At 42.4% G+C, this 20,083-nt stretch overlaps 1 protein-coding gene across 2 annotated transcripts in view; it reads left to right on the top strand.

Annotated features, from left to right (window-relative positions):
• Positions 1–20,083, top strand: part of SOS2 (SOS Ras/Rho guanine nucleotide exchange factor 2) — a 43,656-nt gene that overhangs the window by 9,283 nt on the left and 14,290 nt on the right. For both annotated transcript variants that reach the window (XM_015865946.2, XM_015865945.2), the window contains exons 3-12: positions 170–301; positions 1,553–1,717; positions 2,353–2,556; positions 3,799–3,942; positions 7,392–7,502; positions 9,229–9,327; positions 14,931–15,058; positions 15,423–16,078; positions 18,320–18,401; positions 19,101–19,223. In XM_015865946.2, coding sequence (XP_015721432.1) covers positions 170–301; positions 1,553–1,717; positions 2,353–2,556; positions 3,799–3,942; positions 7,392–7,502; positions 9,229–9,327; positions 14,931–15,058; positions 15,423–16,078; positions 18,320–18,401; positions 19,101–19,223 — 1,844 coding nt within the window. The remainder of the gene's footprint in view (positions 1–169; positions 302–1,552; positions 1,718–2,352; positions 2,557–3,798; positions 3,943–7,391; positions 7,503–9,228; positions 9,328–14,930; positions 15,059–15,422; positions 16,079–18,319; positions 18,402–19,100; positions 19,224–20,083) is intronic.

The following is a 20,083-nucleotide window of genomic DNA, read 5'->3' as shown; positions in this document are numbered from 1 at the left end:
TTACTGCACGCAGCTGTCTTAGGTGAGGAGATAACAGTTAGTAAAACGTATTCCAAACACTGTGGAGGAGGATAATTAGCCATAGTGCAGGGGAAGCAATTTGTTGTTTTGTTTTTTAAACTTCTCTTTGATTAATGTGGTTAATCTGAGTGTGTCGGTGTTTGGACAGGAGCGCGTTCAGAAGACGTTTCCTCATCCCATAGACAAATGGGCCATTGCCGATGCGCAGTCAGCTATAGAGAAACGGAAAAGAAGAAACCCTCTCCTGCTGCCCGTGGACAAAATACACCCCTTATTAAAGGTACTTAATGCAGCGGTTGGTGACTGCTGCTTCTGCACCTCACACACCCCAGTTCTGCTGCCCTCCAGCATAACTTTTAGAATAGTTGTTGAATTTGTGTTGTTAGGTAAGTTTCTTGTATTGGAAGAAAGAGTAAATAGTCATCTTAGGGTAGGACAGATGCATTGTAGTGTGTAACAAATTTAGATCCCTGAGTTCATCTACTGTGTTACTCTACTTTGAAACATGACTGTTTGGGTTTTATTTATGTTAAAAACTAACTCAAATGCCTTACCCACTTCAGTAGTTTTGATGGTTCTATTTGTTTCAGAATGCTGCAGAAACCAAAACAGGAGGGAACAAGTAGATCCTGTTCCCTGTGTGCTGTAGACCAAGAAGTGTATCACTGTCCTTTCAGTTAGTGTTAAATATCACTGATACCTTCGTTTTAAAATCTGTAACTCTGCAGTGATGTTACAGAAGAGCAGACACAGGCATTATTGTTGCCATGAGCAGCGTGACCAGCTCAGTTTTCAGGTGTCAGTTATAACAGATGTAGAGCTTCTTACTTGCAGTCAAGGTTTCGTGCCACCTAGTATCTATTCATGCTGTGCCCATGGAGACCTTTTGGTTTTTTAATGATGAATCAGCACTCTGATTTTCTTAGGCCAGTGTTGAAATGCTTTCAGGTCTGTGCTGAATCGGCGGATTGATGCTGATTCAAACATTGCGCTTCTTTTTTTTTGTATTTCTGTTTCTGTTTTTGTTTCTGGTTCATAGCCCCAAAGATGTTTCTTTCCAGTGGTGCATGTGCCAGAGTTTCCAGCTGCATTGAGAAAACGTGATTTGGGCACTTTTCAGGCACAGTTCCTGTGCTCTGGCACATGGTGTCTCAGTTTGTGACAGTTAATGAGATAGGAAGAGAAGTTAGGAAAGATAACAGCATTTTGGAAGACCTCTGGACAACACTGGCTTCCTTTCATGTATTCTGTGTTAGAAGTGTGTGGATGTAGGTACAGAACCCACCCGTTTTTTTTAATAGAACTTACATCCAGTATAGAAGTTCCTCCAGTCAGGATACAGCAAATAGCACAAGGAAGTGTTTGCAAACATTTACTTTGAGGCTGTTGGTCAAATTTCCTTTTGATATCCTTTGCCCCTATCATATTGCTGTGAATTATCAATGCCGACTAGATAAGTGTTGGTAGAAAACCAGATGCGTTCATGTCATTCCAAATCAATAGCATTTTTCCTCTTCTTTTCAATTTGCAGGAGGTCCTAGGTTATAAAGTAGATTATCACGTCTCTCTCTATATTGTGGCTGTCTTAGAATACATCTCAGCTGACATTTTAAAGCTGGCTGGAAACTACGTTTTCAATATACGACACTTTGAGATCTCCCAGCAGGACATTAAAGTATCCATGTGTGCTGATAAGGTAAGGAGGGGCACTAGAATAGTCCTCTGGACAGGCAGGTTTTTTTAGGGGGTATGTTTGAAGTGACATAGGAGGGGAGTCTCGCTTAAATGCAGAAGCATTGCTCTTTATTAGTGCCAGAACTGTCTCATTAAAGACTTTACCTTAACTTGAGCCTGCTTTGGATCAGTAGTACTGCTTATAAATAAATATGAGGACAGAAAAAGTTGTCTTCTGTTTCTCAGCTGTTACTGTCCTCATGATGTCGCCTAGTCATGACAACTGTCTCCTTCTTTGTAATACAGAAAAGATCTTCAGTTTTCCATTTTTATTAACATGAGAAACGTTGTTGAATTTTCTCTTTCACGGGAGGGTTTTGTCCAAACCTCGGCAGTACGCCTTGGTTTCAGAGTTGGTTCTGCATGAATTGTAACTTTTGTTTTCTAGGTTGTACGAACTTATAAAGGGAAAAATGGCTTTGGCAACTGTTCCAGCCTTCTGCTGCCAAGGTTCAAATATTATTCCCTTGTGAAAGTGATCACAGAAAGTATTGTATTAAAAACTCAAAGGATTTCTCTGAACACATTGAAATGGCTGAGCTTGAGCCAAGTGTTGGAATCAGGCTTGCATGTAATTTTTTAACATTTCTTTGCTAGGTTTTGATGGATATGTTTGATCAGGATGACATTGGCTTGGTTTCTCTCTGTGAAGATGAACCCTCTTCTTCTGGGGAGCTCAATTATTATGACCTAGTGAGAAACGAAATTGCAGAAGAAAGGCAATATCTCCGGGAGCTGAATCTGATAATTAAAGTATTTCGGGAAGCTTTCCTCTCTAACAGAAAGTTGTTCACGCCCAATGTAAGTCCTTTAGTAGGTTATTGATATGTAATGCTAGTTTCTCCATTAGTAGCTGTGACCTACTGATTTTACATTAACCACATTGGAGGTAAAATTGAATGTGATTTATTGTATGTCAGCGCGTAACAACTGTTGACTGTATGTGAAACGAAAGGAGGAAATCACCACCAGTAGTATGCAGAGTGCTGACCTCACAGTGAAGCTTAATGGATGAGATTTCTGGTCAGATGCCAGAGATGGCTGGTGCCTCCTGGTCATGTAGGTAATAGTTACACTTCTGCTTAACACAGAAATTGTCTATGTGTACAGGGAATGCAGATGGATTGTGAATGGAAAGGATGGTGAATCCTTTCGTGGGAGAGAAGAGAAGGGGACCAGGACAGGATCTCTAGATGGTTCCAAAAGACTTATAAGAACTGGCAGCAGCAGATATTCCCACTGCTGCTGAGTGTGGAGGTCCCTGAGTAGCTGATAGGACATTGGAGTATTATGCAGATCTGGGTACAGAATTCAAATGGAAAACCTAGAAGGAGAAGAGTGTGATGATTTGGAGCTGAGGAGTCTTTTGTTACTGGGGAATGGGTATGAAAGACTTGGATTGCTTGTTTCCCTGAATAGCTTGCCGTGGTACAGGGCTAGCAGGGGGTCAGATTTAGCTGCACGGTTAGGATAAGTGCAGAGCAGAGTTTTGAGAAGTATGTTTCAGAGGGGTCACAAGAAGAAATGCAAGTTGATCTGTAGCTGGGTGTGTTAGTGGGGTGTGAATATGAAGTCTAAAAGTGGGGTTGGGAAAGGAAACAGGCAGCTCCTCTGTACCCAGGTAGTATTCTGCTGATGTAGCCAAGTAACTGCTTTAGTTTTACCTGTGGTTTTGAGGCTCTGACCTTGGAGCAACTTTAAATTGCCTCCTTCCTGTTGTGTTCCAAGAGAAGAACCAACGGAGGGGAAAACAGCAGTTGCAAATTGTGGCTGAGGACATTGCTGTCCAAAGCACTGGAAGACTGTACCAGGACTGCTGCTGCTCCTGGGAAGGGTGTTCTGCTTTCTTTTGCTGAGGTGAGAATTGTGCAAAGCTGGATGTACCCAGACGAGCCTGCAGGCTGGGGAGGCCACGTAATTTAACTTTCTTCCTGTCTCCTCTCCACTTCCCTCTTGGTTCAGGCTTCTTGAAAAAGGCTCTGGTATTTACAGAAACAAGATAAATGATTCTAAACGCTACTAAGATACATTTTGTGTTTGCAGGATATTGATGTGGTGTTCAGCAACATTTCAGATATTCATGAGTTGACTGTGAAGCTTTTGGGACTGATTGAGGATACTGTTGAAATGACTGATGAGAGCAGTCCTCATCCTCTGGCTGGCAGCTGCTTTGAGGATCTTGCTGAGGTAAAGCTTTTGTTTTGTTTTGCTTTTCATGTTTTCGTTTGGGGTTTGTTAGTTTCTTTTTAATCCCATAGTTTTGTTCCTTAAGTAAATATTTGGTCACAGCTCACGTCTCCAATAAATGCATGAGTGGTGATTCTTTTAATAAGTTTAGAATAGAGGCCTTCCCTAGCTGTTCTTTAATAGGTAAACTAAGATGTGTTTTCCACCTGTCACAGAAACTGTATCAAGCAGGTAAGCACAAACCTGAAATGTTGATTTGGAGTGGGAGTGAATTGTTACAGTTCTGTAGGGATGTGGATTTGAAAAGCCTCTGCCTGGGATTGCTTACTGGAAGGTGGTGGTGCATTCATTTCTGTAAGCTTTGGTGTCAGGCCCAGTGCTACCCAGACACTGCAGCAGATATTTTGGGATGAGATGTTCTAACCTGAAAGAGAGAAAGATGAACCACGTAGCAAACATGAAATTCGTGGTTTTAATATAAAAGTACTGTGTTAAGTAAACTAGAACCTTCTCCATTTCACTTGGGTATGTCTTATTAAGTATGGAGTGTTTCTTATTAAGTTAATTATGTAGGTCTAATTTTTGAAATTGGAGGGATGGATGAACCCACCGGTACCTTTGGAAAATAATTACTTTATTGAGTATGAAGAATACACGTCCTTCAGCCAATGTGCTGTTCCTTAGGAATACTCCTTAGAGCTGAAGTTTCGCTGGCTTTAGTTAGCCACTCATGTAATGTCACTTAGGAAGTCCAGTGGAATAGGTCTTAGATCTTGAGATGTTAAAGTCTATTCGCTTGTACAATGATAAGCATTTGAACAACAAAGTGAAGTAGCTGTTCTATTGAAAAAAGACTTAACATTTGGACAAATACAGCACGATGCTGGAGAACATACACATCTGTTTATTGCAGAAGCTGCTTTCAGGCAGTCTGTGCTTCATGGGAAACATCTTTGCAAGTCAAAATGCGGCTTGCTGCTCATTAACTGCTTCTGCTTTACTAGGCAATGAAGAATGTTATTTGTCACTTGCTTTTTATGCAGTTGATAAGTTTGAATTTAATAGTTCAATTAATACAGAAGAAGATCTACTTGACAACTGCACTGTTCATTTGATGATCTCACATGTTATGATCATCTTTCTGTGAACATGTGTCAAAGGGATCTTTAAGAGATTTGAAAGTGTGATGTTTACTTGCCTGTCTCACTGCCAGGCTCCTTCGCTTACTGTTGCCATTGTAAAGGTCCTTCGGCTTATCTGGAAGGATAATTAAAAACAAACAGCCCTTACAAGCTGGAATTTTCCTGCTTTGTCTGTTTTTCTGCATCAGTCCTCTGGAAGTTTTCAGCATAAATATTTTGGTGTTTCTGAGACAAGGAGGTTTGGGGTAAACAAAAGCTTTCCCTGGTGTGAAAGAAACACAAAAGCATGGTGCCTGACACGTGAGTGGTGATGGATATTTGCTGATGTGGTGGTAAAATTGTTCTGTTTTGTTGTGTTTGTTTTGTCTTGAAACTAACTTTCACAGTCCTGGGTACCACAGTTCTTTGTTATTGCCTCAGATAATCTCGTGAGTGGTGTTCAGTTGGTGACGGAATATCAGGACTGAGGGCTGTGTGTCTTTCTGCCTCTTGAGGTGTCCTTCAAAAGGCAGCTAATAAAACAAAGTTGTAATCAGTTGGTTGTAAGCTCGTTATCCTGGTATTTGCACTTTCATAAGAGATATTTTATGTATCCACAATATAAAAGTTGGAAACTTCTGCACTAGAGTAAAAGGGGCTGAACAGTACCAACACCAATCCAGAACATTATGCTGCATTAAGGTAATATAGATAGGCTTTTTGTCTTAGCTGGCATGGCAAAGAGGAGCCACATGTGCAGCGTTGTCTTCCCCATCTTTCATTATGGTGTTGTCAAATAGGAGCCACACATTGTATGAGTCTAGGTAGTGGTATGTACCAAAAAACAGGCTGTGAAAGTGCGCTCAGATTCAGCTTAAGAAAATCAGCCTCTTCAGCTGGTGTCTCCTCGTTTCTCATCAGCTGCTGCTGAACTGCCAAATCTATTTTCTTCCCCACCACAAGATAAAATCTGATGCAAATGGACAGTGATGTTTAGAACTTGATGACTGTTGAGAGCGATGATAAGAATTTGCATGTGAAAAGAGTGTGTTCTTTGCCTCTCATTTAGTTACAGCTGCCCCATGAGTAAGGTAGGAAATTCCCTGATCCCTTGGAGCATGCATTGCTTGAGACTTCATCTGATGTTCAGATGAGCCTTTGTGGTGCTCCCTGCCCTCGAATTCTACAGCATTCATTCTGAAGAGCAGTTCTGCATCCAAGTGGAAAGAGAGATGTGCTTATTCTGGGCATTGTGCCATCAGTACAGGATAACTCTGTGATTCATGAGTGATTCAGCCCAATGAATCTGCAGAGTCAGGAACAACTTGACAGGCTTTGGAGCAGGTGATGTATGGGCAGTCATAAATTATTCCTGCAGAGTTTCATGTAGTCAGGTTTTATCCCATCCTGTTGTAGTTGATATTACAGAATCACAGCCAGGTAACCCATCCAGAGTCACAGTTTCTGTGCCTGATACTCCTGAAGTTGTCCTGCACAGACTGTGAGGTGTACAGTGTGGTTCTTGCTGCAGATCTCCCACCCAGATGCTGTGAGGGTTTCAACTTCATGCAGACTTTTTTGTCTTGGAATTGGTGGGACTGTACTTGAACTGGATTAAGATCCCTTGTTTTCATGTAATCTTTTGAGCACACTGCTCAGCTTACTCTTACTTTTCCATTCTTCTCATCAGAGTTTCACAGAAGCCAAATATGTGCTTTTCTACGGGTTAAACAGCTTGGTCCCTAAAGACTCTCTTTAACCTTTTTGAGAGGCCTTGAATCCAAAAGAATCTCAGAGTAGTTTCTTTTCTTTGTCCCACAGTGAGATACTTTCCCAGCTGCACTGCATGGCCAAAGAAAGGTGCAGAAGATGAGTGTTAACAAGGCAGTCCTGAAGCACAGCACTCTAAAATGATGGTAGTACAACAATGCCTCCTTGTGACCATCTCCAAAGTTCACCTGAAGTGTTACTTTGCAGCACCTTTCCCAGTTGTTTTTGGTACCAGCAGAGAGGAGTTAGAGTTAGGTAAACCATTCACTGTGAAATGTGAGTGGACTGAGAGCCAGAACTTTGCTTGTTTCCCACTGTTTCAGCAGAGCAGTCTGTGTTAGTGATGAGTATGGTAAGATTGCACACAACTTTTTCTCAGCGTTCCTCAGTTAAAAAGTAGAAAATATTTGTGAGTGAATGACTGTTTTCTTATTGCAAAATGGATCTTCAGAAAAGTTCTACTTGTATGTTAGCTTATTAGCAGAATGAATGTTACCAACAGGTGTGGAAATAGCACGCATTCTTCTTGTATGTATATAATTCTCTGCCTTTGTTTAGGAACAAGCCTTTGATCCATATGAAACCTTATCCCAGGATATTCTCTCTCCACAATTTCATGAGCATTTTAATAACTTAATGGCAAAACCTGCTGTTGCTCTTCACTTTCAGGTAAGTGCAAACGAGAGATGCTGAATTGGTTTGGTTCTCATGTTTTGAAGGTTTATGGTTGAGGATTACCTCTCATACCTGCCATTTCTATTTCTGTTTTGCTTTTTACCACCGAGCACGGGCATGAAGGAGTGTTATTTTCATTTGCTTCCTTTCATACCGCAGGTCCTCATGTTTAGCACTGGAACTGACAGTTTTTCTTGACCTGTTTATTCAGCAAGATCACCTGTGTTTTTTATAACCTCTGCCAGCATTACGTTTCTACTAAAGTTCAGAAGAGAGCTGAGCTTGTATTCTTTAGCGTACCTCAACAAGCTGCGTTCCCATCTAAACCCATTACAGGAGCACTTAGTTTGTAGTTTAGTACCGACATCTCTGTAAGATGAGATTGCTCTCCTTCATGGTGAGTGTTTCCTCTCCAGCTCTGAGTTCTTGGTGAGATGGATCGTCTCATTTGCAAATGGAAAGCTGAAAACCCTATTCCACATTAAATTGGAAGTTGAGTCATTAGATGATGAATCCTCTCTCTCCTCAGCACAGGAGGTGTGGGCTTTTCTGAGGATGTTCTTTTACACTTGTCCAAGCCCTGGAGTAAAAACAGATCCAGGCTCTGGGCTGTTGGACACACAGCAGCTGTCTCTGGCAATTGCAGAGTTGTGACCTTAAGTCTTAAACACAGGGGAAGGGTCATTCCTAAACTGGAGATCAAGAAACTCAGATTCTGTCTGGTCATTATCTTGGTGCGGATGGTGGCAGGGATTCCCTGTTCTTGGGAGGATATCTCCTTATCTTAGAAGGTGAATTACTGCTGGGAATGGGAAAAGGTGTCTGGTGTGTTTTCAAACTCCTAAACTTGTGATGTCTCACCAAGGAAGGGAAGATACTAATGTTAATTTCCTCAGAATGTAATGACACCTCCATATCTCTGTGGTAAATTGGGTGTAAACTGAAGCACGGCATTTGTAAGTTGAAGTAGGTGTAATTAGAGAGAAGTTGGTGACAAATACAGGAGTCTTGGCTGCTCTTTAGCACTCCAATGTTTTCTTTAAGATCTGCAGCAAACTGTGACCCAGATAAAACATGTTATGTTGGAAGTAGATGTGAACACTGTCCTGCATTCTGAGATGTGTCTGGAATCATGTGTGCAGCTTAACCACAGTGCATTGTTTTTAGGTGTTGTCACCTTGAGCTGTTGCTATTGTTGAGTGCTGCAGACAGTGCTGAAACGTAAAGGTGCTAAGGATTGTAATGTGAGGGTCTTGTATATCAAAGGATGCTTATAAGTATGCGTGGTGGATGACTTGTTCCTCTAGCCATTACATATGATTTGCTGCTTCTGGCAAAAATGCAAACCATTCAGCTGCTCTTGTGCAGCTGCAGCACTTGCAGGGGTTGGAGGTGTTCTCAGAGCTATAGGCTTGCTCGTGAGCATGCATTAAAATCCACCCTCAGCTGCTGATAGAAAAAAAAGTGATTGCAGAGCCTGGAAGAGCATTTACAGGTTCTATTGCTTGATTTGTTAGACAGATGCTTTTTGGAACTTTACTGTCTTCCTCACTCGTAAGCGCAGAGTAAAGTAAATCAGAAGGGACACTGAGTGCATCCAACCCAACCATCTTGCTCAAAGCAGGGCTGACTTCAGGATTCCACCGGAGTGCTCAAGGCTTTGTCCTGCACTGCTTTGAGTATTTCATTGTAAATAATCCTGTTTATTTTTCCTTTTCAGTCCACTGCTGAAGGTTTTAAAGAAGCTGTACAATATGTCCTCCCACGGCTCATGCTTATCCCAGTCTATCATTGTTTGCACTACTTTGAGTTACTGCAGGTAAGCGAAGCCACACACTTTCTTCCTGCTGAAACCTTTTCTTAATGTGGAGAATCTGAGCTTTGAAAAGGCAGTTAGATTTCATATGGTGCAGCTTAAGATTGAAAGATAGGACAGACATCAATACGACATCGGACTATGTGTAAAAAGCAAATTCATGTGAAAAAATCCTCAGAAGCACCTGTTACTCCAATGAGAACATTGGAAGTAATTGTATATTTTGTTGTACAAACCTTGACTGAATGTGAGTTCAAATATTGTTAACAATGCAGTACACAAATGTTTTAATGATGAGTTCTGTGTTTGGTATCCCTTCAGTAAAAAGCTGAGCACGATTTAGATAAGTGTGACCAGGTGCTTAGAGCACTGCAGCTGTATCTCAGTTGATCTTATTGGGGCTGGGAGGAGCACTTCCCCCCAGCAGAGTCAGAATGGTCTGCTCTTCGTTTTCAACCATTTGCCCTCAGTACTGAAGGGAAGAGATGCTGCCGGCAGTGTCGTTCTTCATGTTGTGCCACACTCTGTGATGAGAAGGAATGAAGATAAGCACTATTGTGTTCTTCTTTTCTGTCATCTAAGAAATGGCACCAGTGAACTACACAAGCTTTCAGGAATTCCTCTTTAGTTGCTAAAAAGTTATTCCTGTTGGATGTACTTTGGGGGTCTTACTGTGCAAATTGTTTATGTTGGCATATGGCCCATATGAGCATTTCTGTGCATCGAGGCATTACTTCCATTAGAAGAGCTGTGCTTGATTTCACCACAGATGACTTCCACGTGTTTTATTCTGCTGTGCTCTAGCAAGGTGGTTCGCATCAGCAGATACTTCCCTTGGGTATAACAGCTAAAAGCCCAAAAGTAACTGAGCGTGTATCTGTTTTGCTTACAAGCAAATGTTTCTGCAAGGAGTTATGAGATCAGAGGCCAGCAGTCAGCAGAAATGTAACATCTGACATCCATAATAATCATTCTTGAATAAGAAGAAGCAATGTTGGCTGCAGGAAATGCAGTATCTCAAAAAATTCGTGGAGCTTTTTTTTAAGTAGCCAAAGACTGTTTAAAAAGGTGTCTCTTGCATAAGGAAAGTTTGTACTGCAGATAAGGTTAAGTGAATTGTTAACTATGTAGGGATATACTTAAATGGGTGAAATAAAACATCCTGCAGCTACAGATTGTGTTTTGTTAATAGTATCAGAAATTACACTTTTTTTTTTTTAAAGTTCTCAGTGTAACTGGATCTATAGCGGTTGTACAAGGCTAAGTGCTCTGTACTCTTTCTTTGCATTTTATAGAATCGTAGAGCCACAGCATGGCCTGGGTTGCAAAGGCCCACAGTGCTCATCCAGCTCCAACCCCCTGCTGTGTGCAGGGTCACCAACCAGCAGCCCAGGCTGCACAGAGCCACATCCAGCCTGGCCTTGAATGCCTGCAGGGATGGGGCATCCACAGCCTCCTTGGGCAACCTGTTCCAGTGCGTCACCACCCTCTGGGGGAAAAACTTCCTCCTAAGATCCAACCTAAACCTCCCCTGTCTCAGTTTCAAACCATTCCCCCTTGTCCTATCACTGTCCACCCTCATAAAGAGCTGTTTCCCCTCCTATCAGAGAAGTTTGCTTGTATGAATGAGGAGCAGGAAACTTTGCAACCTAGAACATCTATAATCCAATGTACAGTCTTTTCAAAGGAAAGGAACAAGCCTAGAAGAAGAGCAGTTGGTACCTAATATGTTGGTTTTCTTCTTTTTTTATCATCTGTGCTATGAATTTGTGTATGCTGAATTAGGTAAGCAAAATATCGATCATTTAATTTGGGCCACAAACCCCCTGCAGTGCATGGATTACCACAGATTTATAGCCAATCTCTATTCCAAGTGACTTAAATTTCAAATCTGGAAATGTTTCCATTGATAGTCAGGTTAGGAACAAGTTTAAGGAAAAAAAAACAACCCTGCAGCTGTCAGTGCTGCCGGACTGCGTGTATCAAGGGCAGCAAAACCGCATTGCAACAGTCTTCACACTTTATAAAGCTTGTGCTTCTGTGAGCAGAGGTACTTGGAGGTACAAGCAGCCAGCAGTCAGAGCAGCACAGGTCTGTGAGCACTTAGAGCTCTGTAGTTTACATCTCCCTTTCAGAGCAGTGCAAATTCCCTTTCTACAGAAGTCTGTTGTATATGGTAAGTCTCTGATCTTCTTAAAATGCTGTTCTTTCATACTGAAACAACACAGTCAGTTTAGTGACCTGTATTATTATTATATTGGAGTTCATGCTAATGGGTGATCCATTGTTTCTTCAAGCTGGCAATTAGGGCACATCAGTATGAAATCAGAGTGAAACCATAAGGCCCAGCCTGGGAGAATCTGACCGTTAGCCTGATTTTTACAAGCTGTGTCTGTCTGCTCTGCAGGGGAACAATAACACGTGTGTCCTCCTGATGAGTGGTTGCTTTGTGTTCTGTAATGCTCAAATTTAAGACAACTGTTTGTGCGGGTGGGCAGTGATAGGACAAGGGGGAATGGTCTGGGACAGGGGAGGTTTAGGCTGGATCTTAGGAGGAAGTTTTTCCCCCAGAGGGTGGTGACGCACTGGAACAGGTTGCCCGAGGAGGCTGTGGATGCCCCATCCCTGCAGGCATTCAAGGCCAGGCTGGATGTGGCTCTGGGCAGTGGCGACCCTGTACATAGCAGGGGGGGTTGAAACCAGATGATCATTGTGGTCCTTTTCAACCCAGGCCATTCTGTGGTTCTATAATGATTCCACAAAATGCTTAGTGTACAAACTTGCAGGTTTTTTCTTCCCTGACAGAAGGGTTGCTTACTATTTGTGTTTTAGACCTTTGTGCAGAGAAGATGATTCATTTTTGATAGCCTGCCTTAGGTTTTCAGTGTTATAAGAGTTCTGCATCTCCTGGGAGGCTCATAACTCCTGTTACTGTTGATGGGATCAGCTCCTATGTGCACATTCTTAATATTGCCTCCTAGCTTCAAAGAATGAAGACTGTCAAATAGTACAAAAAGTGGGTTTGCTTCTTTTATCTGTTTTTGTCTTTGGTGTACAACAGGACTCTGTGAGAGATAATTAAACAGTGTTTTGGTTTTTATTTTAACTAGGGAGTTCTAATAGTGAAAATGATGGAGATCTTTTCTTGCTATCACTTTCCATTGTAGGTTTAAAATGTGTATTTTGAAGATGTCCTCAGTCTACAGCAGTGATTTTTTTAAAGGCAGGGTGTTTGTAGGGATAGGGAAAGCATTTATTGAATGATATCGGTATGTGTTATAAAGCACAGGTGACCGCTGCAGCCATTCCATACACCTGCTGGAGTCCTCCCTCCTTAAGCAGGACGCAGATCACTGGGTATGTCTGCTCTTCATTAGCAGCTGTAGAGAGGGCACCAGGAAATGGCCTTGAACACCTTGAGTCAGAGGGCAGGCCCTGCTGCTGCAACTCTTTTCTGGTGTTGATTGCTTGTTCAAGGAATGACAGAAGACAAAACTCACCGTGGATTGTTTTGCAATAGGTAATTACAGCAAAGGTTGAAGGGAGTCACACTGAAGAACTACCCTGAAACATGACTGGAATCCATGTTTATGTCCAAGGCTTTCCTATATTGCCTAGAGATTATAATCTGCCTTCTCATGTGACTCTCAGGCACAAGTTGACCCCTGGTTCGTGCATGTGACTTGTTAGATTATCGTTAAGCAACACAAAGTCTATGCAGTGCTGCCTTTTGATCTTTTCCACTGTTAGTTCATCGCTGACACAGAGAAACCCTTTCCAGTATGCTGCAGTGTCACCTTTCTCTAATGAATACTGCTTTTCTCTTTTCTGACAGTTTTCTGCATAATAAAGTGAAAAGTTAATACTCTCAGTGTATCATCTGTGCTATCTTAAACATATATGTATTCTGATTATATTCCCAAATATATCTGATGGAAGAGGGACCCTTTTCTTCCTTATCCTAAAGATGTACATATTTTCTCTATCTAGCAAACATGTTATGCTTTTGCATCTGCTGTTTAGACAAAAAGATGCTTGATTAAAAGCAGGCATTTGGAAAAGCAGATGTTGATGCAGTGATTACAGAGAAAGAGACTTACACTTGAGGTAATCTGCCTGATCACCAGGGATCTGGGCTTTAACTCTGGAACTGGAGCGGGTTCCAGGAGAAGTGGAGGCTTTGTTTTCAATAGCACCACCAACACAAAGCAAAGTATGCCATTCGATGTCTGCTGACTGGCAGAGCTTGTTCTTTGGGAAGGGCATGCAAGAAATTGTGCTCAGGACAGGTGAGGAGGACGAGTATTTGATCAATCTCAGCAGCTTTTCCCACTGTTTGCTCTTTTCAAGTAATTTTTATGTTCTTTGCATTTCTATGCCCCGTTCAAAGGAAAGGCAGGGTTTCCCCAGGGATAGACATCTTATTTTTCCCTTCCCTGTGCTGTTCCTCAGCTCATAAACTTCCTAGACATTTTTGGCTGTGAAACTTTAATGTGCAAGATGGAGGTTGTTTGGGCATGTGCAAAAGACAAACTGTGGTCATTTAGATTACGTGAAGAGAGTGGACCAATCTGGTCAAATCCTGTTCTCTCAATTACTTTTAGAGGAAGCTACATATCCTTGCTGAGGGAACATAGTGGGGAAAGGAAAAGAAGGCTTCTGCCATGCTGAGTGATTGTAAGTAAGATTTCTCTTGAAGTATGGAAGTAAAAGAGAGTTCATCCAAAATCACGTGGCATATTGTCTTCATATTGCCCTGCAATTCTGTTTGCCTGAATTTTCTTTCAGACATTTATACTACCTTGAACACAAACGGGGTTAAGAACAAAAATCTCTTATTTCTATCAGCAGTGCTTTAGGAGTGATGACCTTAACCAGAAAGAGGAATTCTTTGAAAAGGCCCTTCTCAAATCGTGCTGCTGTCAAAAGTAACTGGCTTTCGTATCTCCATACATTTCATATTCAAGAAGTTTGAGACCAGTGGCAGAGACAGATCTAGTCTTTGTGCTGATTCCTACTGCTTACATTTTGCTATTCGTAGCACATCCCAAACTCCAGACTTTATTTAGGATGGGAGAGTTTGTCGTGCAGAGTTGGTGCAGATCAATATACTGAGGATAGCTGAATTTAGAACAGTGAGAAGAAAAAAGGGAATCTCTGTCATTCTGTCCTTTAAATGTGCTCTGAAATGTCAATTGACTTGTTAGAGTATCACACATAGTTGCACAAAACAGCGTTTGATCCTGGACTACTTCAAAACTCCAAACTATTTACAAAGTTCGTATCAGTTGTGAAACAAAGCATTGTTGAAGAGATAACAGCAAAGGCGTCTCTGACAGTGAGCATCAGTTGTCTGTTCTGGGTTGTCTTCCTACACTCCCAACCTCTCTCTGCTGTTGTACAGAATGCTCCTGAGTATCTGATGTACTTTTTGATTACATGCATTACTAGTTTTGGGTGTGCTGCTGGGCACAACTCTTTTGTTGACTGGAAGCCATTGGTTTCACTGAACGCTGTGAAAAACACTGAATGTTTGTCAGTCTTCCTACCCTTCTGTCCTTTAGACAAATCTGAAAGAAAAAACGTTATTTTTCTTTATGTTGCAGCAACTGCAGGAATGCAGTGAAGATGAGGAGGACCGGGAGTGCTTAAAACAAGCCATTACTGCTCTTCTGAATCTCCAGTGCAGCATGGAGCGCATCTACAGCAAACACTCCCCAAGACGTCGGCCTGGGTAACAAGGCACAAACCTGTGCTGGTTTTCCAGTGTTGGCAGAGAAAGAAAGAAATTAAGTGGAAGGCATTGTTGTTGTTTTTTTCTAGTTAGTGAGTGTGTTTCCTTTTCAAGAGGTGTCTTTGTGACCATTTCCATTGTAAATGGAATAGCAGCCCAGAGCCTTTGCAGTCTGCTCCAATGAGTAACGTCGATATCTATTATTTTGCTAGCTAAAGCAATGCATGTGGCTTATTTGGAACAGCAGACTTGGTTAGGGCGTTTAGGGGGAAGAAATCAGGATACTGATTTAGCTAATTCAGTTGGTTTTCAGTCTCTTGAGATGGAATGTGCCCGTTGTGACTTTTTCTCTTATCCATTCAAGGGAGCCAGTCTGTCGCTTCTATAACCGGCAAATAAGAAGCAAGCACTTGGCCATCAAGAAAATGAATGAAATCCAGAAAAATATTGATGGCTGGGAAGGCAAAGATATTGGGCAGTGCTGTAATGAATTCATAATGGAAGGCACCCTGACAAAAATAGGAGCTAAACATGAACGACACATCTTTCTCTTTGATGGCTTAATGATCAGCTGTAAAACCAACCATGGCCAGTCACGGCTCCCTGGTTACAGCAACGCGGAGTATAGACTGAAGGAAAAGATAATCATGAGAAAAATACAGATTATTGATAAAGATGACACATCTGAATATAAACATGCTTTTGAACTGGTGTCTAAAGATGAAAACAGTATACTCTTTGCTGCCAAGTCTGCTGAGGAGAAGAGTAATTGGATGGCTGCTCTGATTTCCCTCCAGTATCGGAGTACACTGGATAGGATGCTCGACTCCGTGTTACTGCAAGAAGAAAATGAACAGCCACTGAGGTTGCCCAGCCCAAACGTGTACCGCTTTGTAGTAGAAGATTCTGAGGATAACATTGTTTTTGAGGACAACTTGCAAAGCAGGAATGGAATTCCCATCATCAAAGGAGGAACGGTTGTGAAATTAATCGAGAGGCTAACGTACCATATGTATGCAGGTATCCTGTACATTTGCTATGTGTGTGCATGTGTGGGTGATGAAATCCATCCTTTCGTCTATTGTTTGCTTTTTCTTTCTACATTTGGTTAAATGTGATGTGAGATTTGCAGAAGTAACCAATATCTGTTGTTAAACCAAGTGGCCTCGCCTGCAGAGCTTTAGAAAAGGGCTGTTGCAGGTGGTGTGGAGGAGGTCATCTGTTGTGCTTTAGCCTGCTGCTTTCTGAAGCCACTCAGTAAGAAAGGATGCAAATCATAGTCAGTTCTTCAGATTTTACTGTGAAACACAATATCAAAGCCACAGCAATTAGGCTTGTAGTTATTGAATGTACTTACGCTGCTGAAAATATTTGATAGATCTTATGTATGAGTTTACAAAAACACGCACACTGTTGTAACAATGAAAGCTGGATTGGCCTGAGCTGTGTATCTTAAAGGAGAATGCTGAAGTTCAGTGTTGATCCAACTGAGGGGTCATGCAAGTGACCCATAGCTGTGCTGCTGTGAGTTCCAAGTCCTCCACATCTAAAATGTGCCGGGCTGCTGTGGTGTGTGTCTTTTTCTGAGTGAACTGGTGCACTGGTGTATTAGTTTGACAGCATAACTTCACACGTTTTTATAGCACAAATATTTGCTGCTTTGGACTTGGGAATCTTTGGTGAGAGCTTTGTCTCTTGGGTTCCGTGTGCTTTTCTCCAAGCAGCATTTGGAGCCAAGGCTAACAAACAAAGGCATTTCAGTAACATCACAAGGAGGGACTCCTAGCAGATCGTGGTGGTGCTTTATCATTGTGTTTAGGTAAAAATAGCCTTGTAGCTATTCAGTTTATTGTGTTTGTGTTAGTTTCAGGTTTGTTGGGAGCAGGTTTGTCCCAGCACAGAGGCGCTTCGTTTGCAGAACAACCTCTGTCCTCACAGCTCACCAGCTTGTACTGAGCTGCCGTGGGACGTAGCAGATGCAGAGCAGCAGATGCAGTTGTTAATCTCTTGCATGTGACTCGTGAGCTGCTATTAGTGGCACACTGCTTGTATTTTCCATTGTACTGAAAACGCCACTTAAATAATCTAAAAAATAATGTGGGGGCACCTGCACAGCTCTGAAGGCAGAGCAGCAGTCACCACTTGAAAAAGCTTGCAGAGCAGAGGGAGCCCATTCAGTGTAAGAGGAGGATTTTCTTCTGAAAGTGTTGTAAATAATAATACCCAAGTGTGATGTGATGTAGAAGCCGAACGGGCCAGGACAGCACCAGGGTGCAGACTAAGCAGCATTATCATGGAGTGAAGCACCATTACTTCTGGTTTGCAGGCACATTCCTCTGTAGGTTCCCTTAAAAGCATTGAACAGTGCTTTGCAGGGAATTTAGCCTGCCCAGGCTGATAGGTAGCCTTCAGCTGGAGAGCAAAGGGGGAATGTTTGTGTTTGCAGCAGAGGACTCAGCTCAGCTCTGCACTGGTTAGTTGGTTTGAGAGAGCTTTGTAGCAGATGCCTGTTGGACTTGCATTACTTGGTGCAGAGGTGGGAGTGCTGGTGCAGGACAGGAACAGAAACTACTCTTCAGATGTGATACAGAGTGCACCTAATGCCTTTGATACAGGGGACTGTAATTGATGTATGCTTCTAAGAGATCAGTGTGCCAACTGAAACACACGTTGGGCTCAGCTAAAATGCCAGGAAAGGTAGGTTGACACACAGCTGAGAGTTACAGTGGCTTGTGGACAGGCATGTCTCGTGGTAACACTCCTGCCTCGCAGAGAGGAGCAGCAGGAAGGAGGTGTGGTGGCTCCTGGAGGTGCAGCATCTGGAACTGCTGCGAGTATTTGCTTTGTAAGGCCTCTGCTTCTTGTAATGCCTTCACTGCTGGCTGCCCTGCACAGGTTGCCTGCGTGCTGCTGTGGCATGGCTGGGCAAGGTGTGCAGTCTCTGCTAGGGAGATTACTTTAAGAGCAGGTAAGACAAATGCTCTGTTGGGCGATAAAGGTGTTTCTGATGTGCAGATAGCAGATAGCTTAGTTCTGCCATGTTTTCTTTGTCTTTATGAGATCATAGAATAGCTTCCTACTCAGTGAGTGTAAGGCATTCTGTGTGCCAAGGTTGAGACACAGTGTTTGAGGGAGCATAGCATCTGCCATTGAATTCTTCAGCAAGGCTAAATCAAAGAGCTGAATTTTCAACAGTGTCAGTTGAGGTGGTTTCCAACCGCAGTGCTCGACTTCCTGTATCTTTGTGTTCTGTCTTTACAGATCCCAATTTTGTGCGTACTTTCCTTACCACATACCGTTCCTTTTGCAAGCCCCAGGAACTGCTGAGTTTACTGATTGAAAGGTAAGCAGAGATCATCCTTTCTGAAGATGCATGGGAAGGCTTTGTGCTCCTTTACCATCTCCTTTTTGCTCGGGTTCTTGCTGCCATGTGTCATATGTTTGGCAAACAGGAAAAACACTGAAGGTCATCAAAAATAACTTCAAAAATGGGCATTGATCTCTTTTAATGCAAGCTTTCCTTGTTCCCATTTTATTAAGTTAATACCTGAATGTCTTACCAGCTCGAGTACTCAGTGTGCCTTGGCTGCTGGCTGGTAATGTTTTGAACTGCTTCACTTGATCATGAGAGCATATCTGAGTGTGTCTCAATGCAAATAAGAGCTGAAATGTTCTGAGCAGTTTGTTTGAAAGGCACAGACTCTTACTGTAAACAGCATGTTAATACAGTGTGATAAAGCCGCTCTGAAGCTTTCTTCTAATCTTCGCTTAATCAAGCTAGCAGGTAGTTAAAAACCTTCTATCCTGGTCTAGACATCTTGTGATGACCAGAAAAGCAGCGAATTATCAGGGTGAGGGCAGGGTGTGTTAGCACAGCATTGCTAGGGGAGGAGGGAATTCCAGGCGGACTGGATACTGGATGAGTGAGTGCTTGAGTTTCGCTGCATTGAATTTCTTTAAATAAAATTGCTCTTCGTGTTCTACTTAAAAGGTTTGTGTTTTATCTTAATTACCATCAGTTTTCTGGTGCTTGTATTCATAGGTTTGAAATCCCAGAGCCTGAGCCTACTGAAGCAGACAGGCTGGCAATCGAGAAAGGGGAGCAGCCCATCAGTGCAGACCTTAAGCGATTTCGCAAGGAATACGTCCAGCCGGTGCAACTCAGGTTGATTTGCTTTTAAATTTGTTCTGTTAAATCCAGATTTGAGTTTGGTGATTATATTGCGTTCCTGGAGACACTAATCTCTTTAGGAGACTGCTGTGCTGTCGAATAGGGACTTATCGTTGTCTGCGACCAGTCTAATAGCCCAGACCATGTTCTGATTAGTCATACTGGCTTCTGTTGTTGTTGCAACTGTACTTGGTTCTCTGCTGCTCACAGCTGTGATCTCTGCCACCCACAGGAGCGCTGTATGGCTGCTATGTAAAGCGACAGCGGGTGAGAGATGTACAACTGAAAGTGATTCTGACGGCGTTTTGAATGGATCCCTTGTTAATAGGCCCTGTGAGGATAGTTTCTGTTTCCATTTTTTCAGTCCTCTGGTATTTTACTCCCTTTCCCAGCCTATTGATGTATTTGTACAAAGGGAGACTCTTGTCTGTGCCGTGCTTTGCAACAGGCTGCAGTGAATCTTCAAGGTCTTGCTGACCAAGCTAACTTGGGAAACAATCAAGCGCTTCTGGAATGAATGAGGCTGGTTGTTTCCCCAATAGGAAGGAGTCAGGAGGAGACACAGATCACAACAAGTATTTGCTAGAACAGCTTTTATTCATTACACTGTTATTAGTAGCATCAAGCTGTTATTATGAATGGCAGATAACCAGGGGCCCAGTGCCCTCAATTTTTCCCTCCTTGCACACAGTCATTCATAGTTACCTGCCTGGAGCAACAGCAATTTACACTTAAGAGGAGGGTTATGACATGCCAGTTCCTTCAGTATAGGTCTTTGGAAAGTCACTTAGGGAGTGCTTTTTTTCCATCACATTTCCACGTACAAATATCCAAACAAAACACCCAAGTATGTA

This window comes from Coturnix japonica, chromosome 5 (assembly GCF_001577835.2).
Source record: "Coturnix japonica isolate 7356 chromosome 5, Coturnix japonica 2.1, whole genome shotgun sequence".
NCBI lineage: Eukaryota > Metazoa > Chordata > Aves > Galliformes > Phasianidae > Coturnix > Coturnix japonica.
This window is presented reverse-complemented; position numbering and strand designations above follow the sequence as displayed.